Source organism: Giraffa tippelskirchi, chromosome 3 (genome assembly GCF_054371585.1).
Source record: "Giraffa tippelskirchi isolate mGirTip1 chromosome 3, T2T-mGirTip1v1.2.pri, whole genome shotgun sequence".
Lineage (NCBI taxonomy): Eukaryota > Metazoa > Chordata > Mammalia > Artiodactyla > Giraffidae > Giraffa > Giraffa tippelskirchi.
In genome coordinates, this window is record NC_137277.1 from 177,493,772 (window position 1) to 177,507,638 (window position 13,867).

General features: G+C 46.7%; 1 protein-coding gene across 15 annotated transcripts in view; it reads right to left on the minus strand.

The window, feature by feature from the left end:
- The window catches only part of AZIN2 (antizyme inhibitor 2), a 42,634-nt gene that overhangs the window by 17,974 nt on the left and 10,793 nt on the right, over window positions 1-13,867 (minus strand). For 6 of the 15 annotated variants that reach the window (XM_081585737.1, XM_081585734.1, XM_081585738.1 and 3 more), the window contains 4 exons: window positions 7,933-8,105; window positions 6,826-6,960; window positions 5,563-5,728; window positions 1,339-1,501 (listed from right to left, as the gene is read on the minus strand). In XM_081585737.1, coding sequence (XP_081441863.1) covers window positions 1,339-1,501; window positions 5,563-5,728; window positions 6,826-6,960; window positions 7,933-8,105 — 637 coding nt within the window. Of the gene's footprint in view, window positions 1-1,338; window positions 1,502-5,562; window positions 5,729-6,825; window positions 6,961-7,932; window positions 8,149-13,867 lie in introns of all 15 variants that reach the window. The other 9 variants (XM_081585741.1, XM_081585745.1, XM_081585744.1 and 6 more) reach the window with 2 other exon arrangements.

Here is a 13,867-nt window from a genome sequence, read left to right on the forward strand (position 1 = left end):
CCTGGCTCCTCCTGTGCTCATGGCTGGGTTGGAAATACCTTGCAGCTGAGCAACCCTGCCTAGGACACACTTCAGGCTTGCATCTGAGCCCCTCGATGCCCCAGCAAAGGCTGAAGAGCAGCCCACCAGAACTCAAGACCCCAAGAGATTGAGTCACTGGCTCAGAAGTACACGCAATGGGGCAATGCATGAGCTGGAATGAGAAGTCGGGTCTCCAGGCTGGACTAGAAAGTATAATCCCAGATCTGGAAAGGAGGCCAGAAGAATTCCATCCCTACGCACACATACACACAGAGGAGACCTTCCACCTGGAGCCCACCACCCGTCTCTGGGAAAAGCACCCAGACCTTCAGGCTGGGGGTCCCAGAGCAGAGAAAAAAGCTCCAAGATCAGAGTCAGACCTCTCACTCACGAGGCTGCTGGGAGGACTGATCCATCTGGAAGGTCAGGGAGGAGCACTGATATTGGCAGTGTGGACAGAGAAGCCTTGAGTCAGCCTGAAAGTGTTAGTCGCTTCAGTTGTGTCCAACTCTTTGCAACCCCACAGATGTAGCCCGCCAAACTCCTCTGTCCATGAGTCAGCCTAGCCTGGACTTGAACCCTGGCACTGCCCCCTTCTCAGCTGTGTGACCTTGGGTGAGTGACTCAACCTCTTTATGCCTACGTTCTGTCGTCTGCAAAATGGGCTTAGATCAATATAAGTTGTTGTCAATTATTTTCATTATGTTGTGAGAAGCAGTAGGGTGAGTAAGAGCCTGGACTCTGGAAAGAAGACAAACACGGGGTCAAATGCAGGCTTTACCACTTACTAGCTCTTAAGCAATTCACTTGTATTCTCTCTGGCTCTCAGTTTTCTCATCTGTACTATAAAATGTGTGTTCAGTCATGTGCAACTCTTTGCAACCCCGTGCACTGTAGCCTGCCAGGCTCCTCTGTCCATGGAATTTTCCAGGCAAGAATACTGCAGTGGATTGCCATTTCCTTCTCCAGGGAATCTTCCTGACCCAGGGATCGAACCCATGTCTCTTGTGTCTCCTGCATTGGCAGGCAGGTTCTTTACCACTGCGCCACATAGGAAACCCATATATAATAGGCTTAATAAATTATCTATTCTCCCCAAAGTTGCTTTGATCTTAGTCTTCATAAAATATAAACATGCATGGGGGAGGGGGGAAGATGCTAAAAGAGTGTCTTAGAGGTGAGGAGACATGACTGAATTTCCCTAAAGGAGGACCCAGTCTCCAGATTTCCCCACCCCCTAAAATCAGACCCAGCTCAGCCAACCACCATCCTTGGCTTTAGGGAAGAATGGGCCTCCACTGCCCACCTGGCACCTACCCTCCCTGCCTGGCTGATCCAGAAGAACCTCCTTCTTGGCGATGATGCTGACTGCCAAGGTGAAGGCTGAGGTCACATAGTAGCGCCCCAGCTTGGCAAGGATGTCCACACCACAGCCCTCAGGGAAGTACAGGTCCAAGGCTGAGTTGATCACAGAAGCAATCTGAGGGTAGAGAGAGAATTAAAGGTTTGAAATGCGGGGTTTATGCTGGAGACTAGCGACAGCTCCAAGTCTTACTTCTTGAAAGCAGCTTTGATTTCAGGAAGCAGAACTTAGCAGCTGCCAAGACCCCAGTTGGTAACCACAGACAGCTGGCCAAGGCAGGCAGGCAGAGACGGAGCAGTGTCAAGACCCTTACCCTTGTGTAAATCACCCTTCAAAGTCCACACAATGGAAAAAGGAACTCTTAATCTAACAGTTGGTACTCAGGTAACAGAATCCCTGATGCAGATCTTTCTGAGTAACCAGTATGCTAAACAACATGTTTTTATAGAAAAGACAGAGAAGGAAAAAGAAGATCAAAGTCACCCCTAATTCTATCACCCAGATTAACCTATTTGGTGCTAATTTATTGGAATCGCTCCTTTAATTCCTTTTTCTACAAACCTGAAAACCTGATTTTTTATTATAAACATGATAGGGCTATAAGTATATAGTTTTTTATAACCTGTTTTACTCAATAAACTGAATGATCTCTCCATAGATGTAAATGTTTTCACATAAGAATATACCTGAATTTACTCAGGGACCTCAAACAGGGGCTCTGTGACAACCTAGAGAGGTGGGAGGTTCAAGAGCGAGGGGACATATGTATACCTATGGCTGATTCATGTTGATGTTTGACAGAAAACAACATTCTGTAAACCAACTATCCTTCAGTTAAAATAATAAATAATTTTTTAAAGTAATTAAAGAGAAAGATTTAAAAATAAAAAAATTTTAATAAATCTTATTTGCATTTACCTGGAAAATACACTGGTATCATTGCCATATGATAAAATCTCTTTATAAAAACTTTTTTTTGTAAATTAATTTATTTATTTTAGTTGGAGGCTAATTAGTTTACAATATTGTAGTGATTTTTGCCATACATTCACATGAATCAGCCATGGGTTTACATGTGTCCCCCATCCTGAACCCCCCTCCCACCTCCCTCCCCATCCCATCCCTCAGGGTCTTCCCAGTGCACCAGCCCTGAGTGCCCTGTTTCATGCATCGAACCTGGGCTGGCGATCTGTTTCACATATGGTAATATACATGTCTCTGCTATTCTCTCAAATCATCCCACCCTCGCCTTCTCCCACAGAGTCCAAAAGACTGTTCTTTACTTCTGTGTCTCTTTTGCTGTCTCACATATAGGGTCATCGTTACCATCTTTCTAAATTCCATATTTAGAATTAGGGTTTGGGTGGACTCAGGGGGTTGGTGATGGACAGGGAGGCCTGGCATGCTGTGGTTCATGGGGTCGCAAAGAGTCGGACATGACTGAGCGACTGAACTGAACTGAAATTCCATATATATGCATTATTATACTGTATTGCGGAGAAGGACACGGCAACCCATTCCAGTACTCTTGCCTGGAAAATCCCATGGACAGAGGGGCCTGGTAGGCTACAGTCCATGGGGCCATGAAGAGTCGGACACGACTGAGCGACTTCACTTTCACTTTTCACTTTCATGCATTGGAGAAGGAAATGGTAACCCAATCCTGTATTTTTGCCTGGAGAATCCCAGGGATGGGGGAGCCTGGTGGGCTGCCGTCTATGGGGTCGAACAGAATCGGACACGACTGAAGGGACTTAGCAGCAGCAGCAGCATACCGTATTGGTGTTTTTCTTTCTGACTTACTTCACTCTGTATAATAGGCTCCAGTTTCATCCACCTCATTAGAACTGATTCAAATGCATTCTTTTTAATAGCTGAGTAATATTCCGTATATGTACCACAGCTTTCCTATCCATTCATCTGCCGATGGACATCTAGGTTGCTCCCATGCCCTGGCTATTGTAAACAGTGCTGTGATGAACATTGGGGTACACGTGTCTGTTTCAATTCTGGTTTCCTCAGTGTGTATGCCCAGCAGTGGGATTGCTGGGTCATATGGCAGTTCTATTTCCAGTTTTTTAAGGAATCTCCACACTGTTCTCCAGAGTGGCTGTACTAGTTTGCATTCCCATCAACAGTGTAAGAGGGTTCCGTTTTCTCTGCACCCTCTCCAGCATTTATTGTTTGTAGACTTTTTGATAGCAGCCATTCTGACCGGCGTGAGATGGTACCTCATTGTGGTTTTGATTTGCATTTCTCTGATAATGAGTGATGTTGAGCATCTTTTGATGTGTTTGTTAGCCATCTGTATGCCTTCTTTGGAGAAATGTCTGTTTAGTTCTTTGGCCCACTTTTTAATTGGGTCGTTTATTTTTCTGGAATTGAGCTGCATGATCTGCTTGTATATTTTTGAGATTAATTCTTAGTCAGTTGCTTCATTTGCTATTATTTTCTCCCATTCTGAAGGCTGTCTTTTCACCTTGCTTATAGTTTCCTTCGTTGTGCAAAAGCTTTTAAGTTTAATTACGTCCCATTTGTTTATTTTTGCTTTTATTTCCATTATTCTGGAAGATAGGTCATAGAGGATCCTGCTGTGATTTATATCAGAGAGTGTTTTGCCTATGTTTTCCTCTAGGAGTTTGATAAAAACATTTTTATAAAAATTATATCTTTATAAAAATAAAAATATTTTACCTAAGAAGAAAGAATATACTGTAATTTAGCCAATCCCTGAGTGTTAGTTGGACCAGGGAAGTCCACTAAACTTCTGTTATGAAGAATGTTGCAATGCTCATCTTTGAAGCTAATTCTTAGTGTCCATCACAGATTATTTTCTTAAATTCAGTTCCAAGGTGTGAATATTCCAGAACGAGGCACTTACTAAGGAAAAGCGACACCTACTGGTTCAAGTGGGGATTGCAAAGACACATATTTTCCCTGATTTAATCTTGGCATCCAGTCCCATCAGTTCAGTTCAGTTCAGTTCAGTTCAGTCACTGAGTCGTGTCCGACTCTTTGTGACCCCATGAATCACAGCACACCAGGCTTCCCTGTCCATCACCAACTCCCGGAGTTTACCCAAACCCATTTACCAGTCCCATCACTTCATGGGAAATAGATAGGGAAACAGTGGAAACAGTGACAGACTTTATTTTTGTGGGGGCTCCAAAATCACTGCAGATGGTGACTTGCAGCCATGAAATTAAAAGACGAGTACTCCTTAGAAGAAAAGTTATGACCAAACTAGACAGCATATTAAAAAGCAGAGACATTACTTTGCCAACAAAGGTCCGTCTAGTCAAGGCTATGGTTTTTCCAGTAGTCATTATGGATGTAAGATTTAGACTATAAAGAAAGCTGAGCGCGGAAGAATTGATGCTTTTGAACTGTGGTGTTGGAGAAGACTCTTGAGAGTCCCTTGGACTGCAAGGAGATCCAACCAGTCCATCCTAAAGGAAACCAGTCCTGAATATTCATTGGAAGACTAATGCTGAAGCTGAAACTCCAATTCTTTGGCCACCTGATGTGAAGAAGTGACTCAATGGAAAAGACCTTGATGCTGGGAAAGATTGAAGGCAGGAGGAGAAGGGGACGACAGAGGATGAGATCACCTCTGAGTCCAGAGGATGGCATCACCGACTCAATGGACATGAGTTTGAGTAAACTCCAGCAGTTGGTGGTGGACAGGGATGCCTGGTGTGCTGCAGTCCCTGGGGTTGCAAAGAGTCAGACACGACTGAGCGACTGAACTGAACTGAATCTTGCAGATGGGAAGGAGATAGATGGACTAGAAGTGGACAGAAGGTTGGCTTTTCCTTCCCCTGCCCAACTTGATTTCTCATCATCCCATAGGAGGGTGAATAGGACACACCCAGACCCTCAGAGAGCCTTATGACTTATGCAGATATGGCCCGGTTAAGCCTCAAATATGTGCATGTTCAGAGTTGGGGCAGAGCTGGGTGTGCAACTGGCCCTGCCATGGACTCAGGAAGTGAAGTAGCTTCTATGAGCCTCAGTTTGCTCAGCTGTAACACAGGGTTAATAATGAGATAATCCAGGCAAAGCACCAAGCACAGCACATAGAACAGGGGACCCACTCACAGTGGGCTTCCTAGGATCATTGTAACCCTCCCTCCCACCCCCACCCAGCCCAGGGCAACACTTGTAACCTCACGTACCTCTTCGAATCTCACTTTGGCACCCTCCACTCCAGGGAAGCCGCCACCGAGGTCCAGGATGTGCATCCTGTGGCCCAGCTCAGCGCCCATTTCAAACACAATCCGGGCATCCGCAATGGACTGAGCGTAGGCCTGAGGGTCAGGACAGCCACTGCCAATGTGAAAACTGGGGAGGGAGGAAGAGTCTCGGCTTACACACAGGACCCCAGGTACCACCACTTCAGCCCCAGCCAGCAGCAGCCTTGCTTAAGCACACTGGATGCTGTGCCCATTTTCCAGATGTAGTGTCTGTGTGCCTAAAAGGTTAAGTTGGTTGCCAAGGGCCATGTGGCAAGTGAAGAGTGGACAGTAGACAAGATCCAAGGACCTTTGGCACTTGGTGCCCCTCTCATCCCTCAACGCTGCCTCTGGGGGCTAAGCCTTGCTGGGATGAGGGCTGCTGCTGCTGCTGCTGCTGCTGCTGCTGCTGCTAAGTAGCGTCAGTCGTGTCCGACTCTGTGCGACCCCATAGGTGGCAGCCCACCAGGCTCCCCTGTCCCTGGGATTCTCCAGGCAAGAACACTGGAGTGGGTTGCCATTTCCTTCTCCAATGCATGAAAGTGAAAAGTGAAAGTAAAGTCGCTCAGTCGTGTCTGACTCTTAGCGACCCCATGGACTGCAGCCCATCAGGTTCCTCCGTCCATGGGATTTTCCAGGCAAGAGTACTGGAGTGGGTTGCCATTGCCTTCCCCAGGGATGAGGGCTAGGGCCCCAGAATCAGCTAGAACTGATGTACATCTCACTCAGCAGTGTGGCCGGCCATGCTTCAGTTTCCCCATTTATAAAGTAGGGATAAGTTCCCACAATTGCGGGACAATGTCCATGGAGCATTTAGCACGGTGCCTGGCCATCCCAAATCCAGAGCATAGGAAACTTATATCATCAGGTCATAGTTCTGGCTTCTTCCACATCCCCACCAGAAAAGCAGCAGAGCCAAGGTGTGCCAGGATGACCTTTGGCTTCAGGCTGGGACACTTCCTGCAAAGCCAGGTCCCTCCTGGAACCTCCTGGGACAGGACCTTCTGCAGACTATGGGGTTGGGGTGGTGGGACACTCCAAACCTTCTTTCCAAAGGGAGGAAATTCTCAAATGGCAGAATTCCAGACCCAAGGACAGGTCTGCCTTGGGGACCCTGGGGGAGGTCTCACACAGAATTGAGTAAGTCCTGGGAAAGAAGCAGGAGGCAGCAGGCATGGTGGGGAATGGCGGGGTTCTGACACTTACCTCACACCTACCACCTCTACATGGTCCTTCTTGGCATTCTCAAGCAGGTGTCTGCAGGATTTCAGCGACGCTCCGAACTTGAGGCTCAGGCGGCTGAGAGAGTGGGAGTCCTCGGTGGCAACGCACAGAACCATCCTGAGGAGGGAGACACGGCGTAGCACCTCGGTGAGGGGCAGGAGCCTGTGACCCCCACCCCAACCACATCTTCTCTAGTCAAGGGGGATGAACCCTCGTGGCTCAGAGCTATCCAATCCCCTTCCTCCCCCTGCACAACCAGTCAACCTCTGAGTCCTGTCCAATCCACTCCCTAAATGTCCCCGGACCCTTCCATGGGACCCCTGCCCTGGTCCCGACCTCACCAGTTTTCCCCTGGGCATCCCTATGTCCTCTCAGTCAGCCAGGCTTTTCTCACTTCTCTTGTTTGGTGGGGTGGAGGGGAACATTTTTGTAAAAAACAGTCTTATTAAGAACACCTGTATCCTCAATATGTGAAATAGTCAAAACGGAAGCTGCTTTGGGGGGACCCGAGTGGCACCCCTCTTGGCCCCCCCAGTGTATCCAGTGACTAGGTGAGGGGCACGCCCTGAAAAAGATGTCCAGCTCTGACCCCTTCCAAATCCCACATGCATTGGGGTCCCTGCCCTGTGACCAGCATCACTGACTTCTCCTCCACCCCTGGCCACACATGGTATGATCCAGCCACATCAATTTCTGCTTATCCTGCAAATGCCCTGTGCTGCTTCCGGCCTCCATGTGCTTGCTCCCGCAGCTCCCTCTGATGCACTGTTTATGCCCGCTCCAGATGCAAGTCACCCCTGAAGGCCCACCTCAAATGACACCTCCTCCGTGTAACTTTCCTGACCACTGCTCCCTCTGCCATGGCTTTGACCTCTGCAGTACCATGGGCTTTGCCTGGACTGTAACCCATCATTTCCACCTCCACCCTAGTCAGGCTCTAGCATCCTGGGTCCAGCCCAGGAGTGCTGCCCCAACCTCCTGTGGCTATGGCCCACTCCAGAGCAGGGTCCTCAGCCCCAACACTATTTCGCCTACTCCCCCAACCCTCACCCACAGCCCAGCCTCCCACCTGAGTGGTTCTCAGCTTACTTGGCACTGGGGTGGCTTTTCACCACCTTTGCCAGCTCCATCTCGTTGTCAAAGCTCAGCAGCCGGACCCCGCGCTTGGCAGCATACTTGATGTGTGCAATTTGCTTACAGGGATTGGCATAGATGATCTTACTGGCAGGGACACCAATATGCTGGACCAACTCCATCTCTGCCTGTGGGGTCCCAAAGGTGGTGGTGAGGAAGCGCCAGAGCCTGCTGGGCCCATGGAGGCCAAGGAAGCACAGATGAGGGGCAAAGTCATAGCTATGCCTAAGAAGGTCCATAAGAAGTGGGCCTCACTTTTAGACAACAGGTATACAACAATCAGAACTCACACTGATTCCCCATTGACAGGAAGGGCTGCCACGCACAGCTGTGAAGGGGGTGAACCGCACAATCCTAGGGAGGGTGGGGCCCCATTCAGAGAATCGTGCATGAGTATTCAGTTGCTCAGTTGTGTCTGACTGTTTGCAACCCCATGGACTGTAGCCCACCAGGCTCTGCTGTCCATGGAATTTTCCTAGCAAGAATACTGGAGTGGGTTGCCATTTCCTATTCCAGGGGATCTTCCCAACCCAGGGATCGAACCCATGTCTCCTGTGTCTCCTGCATTAGTAGGCAGATTCTTAACCACTGCACCACCTGGGAAGCTCCATTCAGAGAGTACATAGTATATTGGTATGTTTACTACAATTTCCTAATGGTGAAGCATCTTACTCTAACAAAATCCATATATTTGTAACAGTGTCTTCAAGACACATTTTTTAATTTCCACAAAGGCACTGTACAGATTCATGGTGGCCCTGAAAACAGACGTCTGACATATTTTCCTGGCAGATTTAAATGGATAGGGAATATCATTTGATGTATTAGAAAGTTTGCCAGATCAAGAGTCTTCTTGGCACAGGTCATCCCACATCCAAAGGCTGGCCCTGTGTGTGGCACTGTGTTGGGTGCTCCAGCAAGGCCACTTCCTCCTCACCTTTCCAGAACAGTGCTTCACCTGATTAGTGCTGCATTAATGATACAGACAACAATGATGGTGTTGGTGATGAAAGTAACCATGGGCATGGAGCACCTAGCACAAGGAGGCACCGAATGAGAGGCTTTACATAGGCCTTGGCAAATTTTTCCCATAAAAGGCCAGAGTAAATATTTTATGTTTTCTGAGCCAGTAGTTTCTGCACAGCTAAACTGCCTTTGTAACACCAAGCAGCCACAGATAAAGCATAAGTGAATGAATACGGCCATGGGCCAGTAAAACTCTGCAAAACCCACCATCCATAATTTGTCAACCCTTGTTTTAGATTCACTCTTATTTCCTCCTTACAATACCCCACCAGAGGGGTATTAGCTCCATTCTACAGAGAACAAAAAAAAACATGCTCAGAGAGGCCACACAGCAAGTAGGAGGCAGAACCAACTTTCAAACTCAAACCTGATTCTCTATGATTAACAAGGAAGCAGTTTTGAAATATGGTAGAGACACAGGGCCATCTTTAGCCATCCTGAGTTTCTAATAAGACTGTATGTAATTTTAATGTAGCAACTTTTCAGCATGAGGTATTTGTGCATTATCTCATGTGATGTCTGTAACTATCCTATGAAACATTTATGGCCACATCTTACAGAGATGAAACTGAGTTCAAAGGAGCCCACTTGTCTGGGTGACACAGCCAGTGAGCAGCAGAAGGAGAAACAAAGGTCCCCCTCCAGAGCTGAAACTGCCATCATCAGAGCTTGCTTCCAAAGACCCTGCCTCTCCGCAGATATGAAAATGCGGTTCTCACAATGAGGTATCATTTCACACCAGTCAGAATGGCTGCTATCCAAAAGTCTACAAGCAATAAATGCTGGAGAGGGTGTGGAGAAAAGAGAACCCTCTTACACTGTTGGTGGGAATGCAAACTAGTACAGCCACTATGGAGAACAGTGTGGAGATTCCTTACAAAACTGGGAATAGAACTGCCATATGACCCAGCAATCCCACTGCTGGGCATACACACCGAGGAAACCAGAATTGAAAGAGACACGTGTACCCCAATGTTCATCGCAGCACTGTTTACAATAGCCAGGACATGGAAGCAACCTAGATGTCCATCAGCAGACGAATGGATAAGGAAGCTGTGGTACATATACACAATGGAATATTACTCAGCCATTAAAAAAAATACATTTGAATCGGTTCTATTGAGATGGATGAAACTGGAGCCCATTATACAGAGTGAAGTTAAGTCAGAAAGAAAAACACCAATACAGTATACTAATGCATATATATGGAATTTGAAAGATGGTAACGATAACCCTATATGTGAGACAGAATAAGAGACACAGATGCATAGAACAGTCTTATGGACTCTGAGGGAGAAGGTGAGGGTGGGACGTTCTGGGAGAATAGCATTGAAACATGTATATTATCATATGTGAAACAGAACACCATTCCATGTTCGATGCATGTGACAAGGGCTCAGGGCCGGGGCAATGGGATGACCCAGAGGGATGGGATGGGGAGGGAGGTGGGTGGGGGGTCCAGGAAGGGGAACACATGTAAACCCATGGCTGATTCATGTCAATGTATGGCAAAAACTATTACAATATTGTAAAGTAATTAGCCCCCAACTAAAATAAATAAATTTACTTAAAAAAAAAAAGAAAAGAAAAGAAAATGTGGTTCTGCTCCTGGCTTCACCCATGAGGTGAGAGGAAGCAGCAAGGGTAGCACTTTGGGGATGTGTGGTTGAGCTTTGATTATAGTTATTTAAATAATAACCATTGTCACTCATTGACAGATTACCATATGCCAGTCATTGCATTAAATATTTTATAGAATTCTTGTCATCCTCATAATAATCATATGAGAGAGGGAACAGAGGCTCAGAGAAGCCATAAGTGACTTGCTCAAACTCACACGGCTTGCAGGTGGCACAACTAGAATTCTAACCCAGGACTGTGCGACTTTGGCTCTCAACCACAGCGCTTCAGCGAAGACATCTCGATGCTGCCCTGGCAAGTGTCTCTTGAGCATCTATTGAGTCACCAGGCTCTGTGACAGGTGCTAATGAAAGCAAAGCGCTAAGTAAAGCAGACAGGGTCTCTGACTGTGGAGCTTTTGGACAGATGGGAAAGAAGGGGAGAAACAAATGAACACTGAATAATGATAGGATTACAGATGGATAGGAGCCATGGAGAAAAAGTATGGGATACTAGAGAATGTGGGATGCAGAGACATGGGTGAGAGATGTGACAGGCAGCTTTCTGAGGGTCAGAAATGTAAGCTGAGGAGAAAGTGTGGGGAAAAGGGAATCCTCCTAGCCTGCTGGTGGGAATGTAAATTGGTGTAGTCACTATGGAAGAAAGAATGGAGGTTCCTTAAAAAAAACTAAAAATAGAGCTGCCATATATATGATCCAGTAACCCCACTCCTGGGCATATATCCAGAAAAGATGAAAGCTGCAATTCGAAAAGATGCAAGCACCACAGTGTTCACTGCAGCACTATTTACAATAGTCAAGGCATGGAAGCAACCTAAGTGTCCAATAACAGATGAGTAGATGAGGAAGATGCGGTAGATATACACAATGGAATATTACATAGCTATAAAAAATGAAACCCTGCCATTTGCAGTAATGTGGATGGACCTAGAGAATATCACTGTAAGTGAATAAGTTAGAGAAAGAAAAATACCATATGATATCACTTATATGTGGAATCTAAAATATGATACAAATGAACTCATTTACAAAACAGACTCAGACATAGAATATAAACACATGGCTGCAAAAGGGGAAGGCAGGGGAGGAATAAATTGGGAGTATGTGATTGACAGATGCACACATCCATATGCAAAATAGGTAAATAAGTATTTACCATATAGCACAGGGAACTATATTCAATATAACAATGGAAAAGAATTTTAAATATATATACACACACATATATAACTGAACCACTTTGCTGTACACCCCAAACTAACACAATATTGTAAATCAACTGTATTTCAATGAAAATAAAAATTTAAGCTGAGCCCTGCAGGAGGACTTGGCCAGGCTGGAAGGGAAGGAAAGAATATTTCTGGTACACGAAGTGGCCTGTGCGGAGGTTCTGAGATAAAAGACTGTGCTCAGCCTGATGGAGGAACAGAGAATGCTGGTGTGGTCTGGGCAGGGTGACCAGTGGGGTAGGATGAGGTTGTAAGGAGGCAGGCAGAGCCAATGGGGAGACCAAGAAGGCTGATGTGGATTTATATTCGATGCTGCAGGTTGTGGGAGACAGTTTGATGGGATCTCAAGAGGGAAAAGGACATGGTCAGATGTGCATCTTGAAGGCAAGGCCTAAGTGCATGTCACTCCAGCCACCATGTGAAAACAGACCAAGGAAGGGCCTGGAAGGAGGACCTCCCCGGGAGACATGACAAGCTGTGCTAGAAAAGGGGAGAGGGTGTGGTCTGGAGGCAGGGCTGGCAAGCTTGCTGATGGATGGCACGTGGGGTATGATGGCTATGTGGGGTAAGATGTCTGAGGGGGACTTCGCACCCAGCAGACCTAGGGGCCCCTCTTGAAGGGAAGATTGTGAATGCATTTGAACATGCTGGGCTCCAGGCATCCTGTAGTATCAACTAGGAGTCCGCCTGCCAATGCAGGGGACACGGGTTTGATCCCTGGTCCGGAAGGATCCCACGTGCTACAGCGCAACTGGGCCCATGCACCACAACTATTGAGCCCATGCTCTGCAACGAGAGGTCACCGCAGAGAAGCACTGCAACAAAGAATAGCCCCTGCTCCCCATAACTAGAAAAAGCCTGCAAAAGCAACGAAGACCCAGAGCAGCCAAAAAGTTAATTAAAAAAAAAAACTGGGGAGGTGGTGGCATCTTGGGGATATTTGAAGCCATGGGAGGAGATGAAATCCCCTAGGAAGATGGAGGGTTTATAAGAGAAGGGAGCCTGAGCTGGAATCCAGAGGAACAATTCCAGCTAGAGAGGGGGGTGAGCTGGCACAGGGCTGGCAGAGAGGGGAGGAGACAGCGTCTCCAGAAGAGGCAGGACATTGCAGAGGTTACTATGCCGTTCCTGCCAAGGTAACCCTGTCTTACAGGTCACATCTGGGCAGGAGACCCCTCCACTGTCAGAGGCCTCAGACTTCACTGTCAGACTTCACTTTGCTGTGCTTCACAGATATTGGGGTTTTTCTTTAAAATTGACATTTTGTGGCAACCTTGCGTGAAGCAAGTCTACTGGCACCATTTTTCCAACAGCGTTTGCTCACTTCACCTCTCTGTGTCACATTTTGGTAATTCTCTGGATATTTCAGACATTTACACTGTTACTGTGTCTGTTATGGTGATCTGTGCTCAATGATCCTTGATGTGACTATTGCCATTGTTTTGGGGTGCCATGAACCACGCCCATATGAGATGATGAACTTAATGGATAAATGTTGTGTGTTCTGATGGCTCCACCCACTAGCTGTTCCCCAACTCTCTCTCCCTCTTTTTGGGCCTCCCTATTCCCTGAGACATAACAACCCAACCATACTGAAATCAGGCCAATTAATAATGCTACAACAACCTCTAGGTGTTCAAGTGAAAGGTAGAGCCATCCCTTAAGAAACAGCCACCCCAAACTTCAGCAACCACCACCCTGATCAACCACTAGCTATCAACACTGAAGCAAGACTGTCCACCAGCAAAAAGATTACAACTCACTGAAGGCTCAGATGATAGTCAGCATTTTTTAGAAATAAAGTATTTTTGACTTAAGGTATGTACATTTTACTTAAGTTATGTTTTTTAAGACATAATGCTACTGCATATTTAATAGACTACAATATAGCATAAGCATAGCTTTTATACGCACTGGGAAACCAAAATATTTATGCGACTCATTTTATTGTGATCTTTACTGTAGTTGTCTGCAACCTACCCCACAACGTCTCTA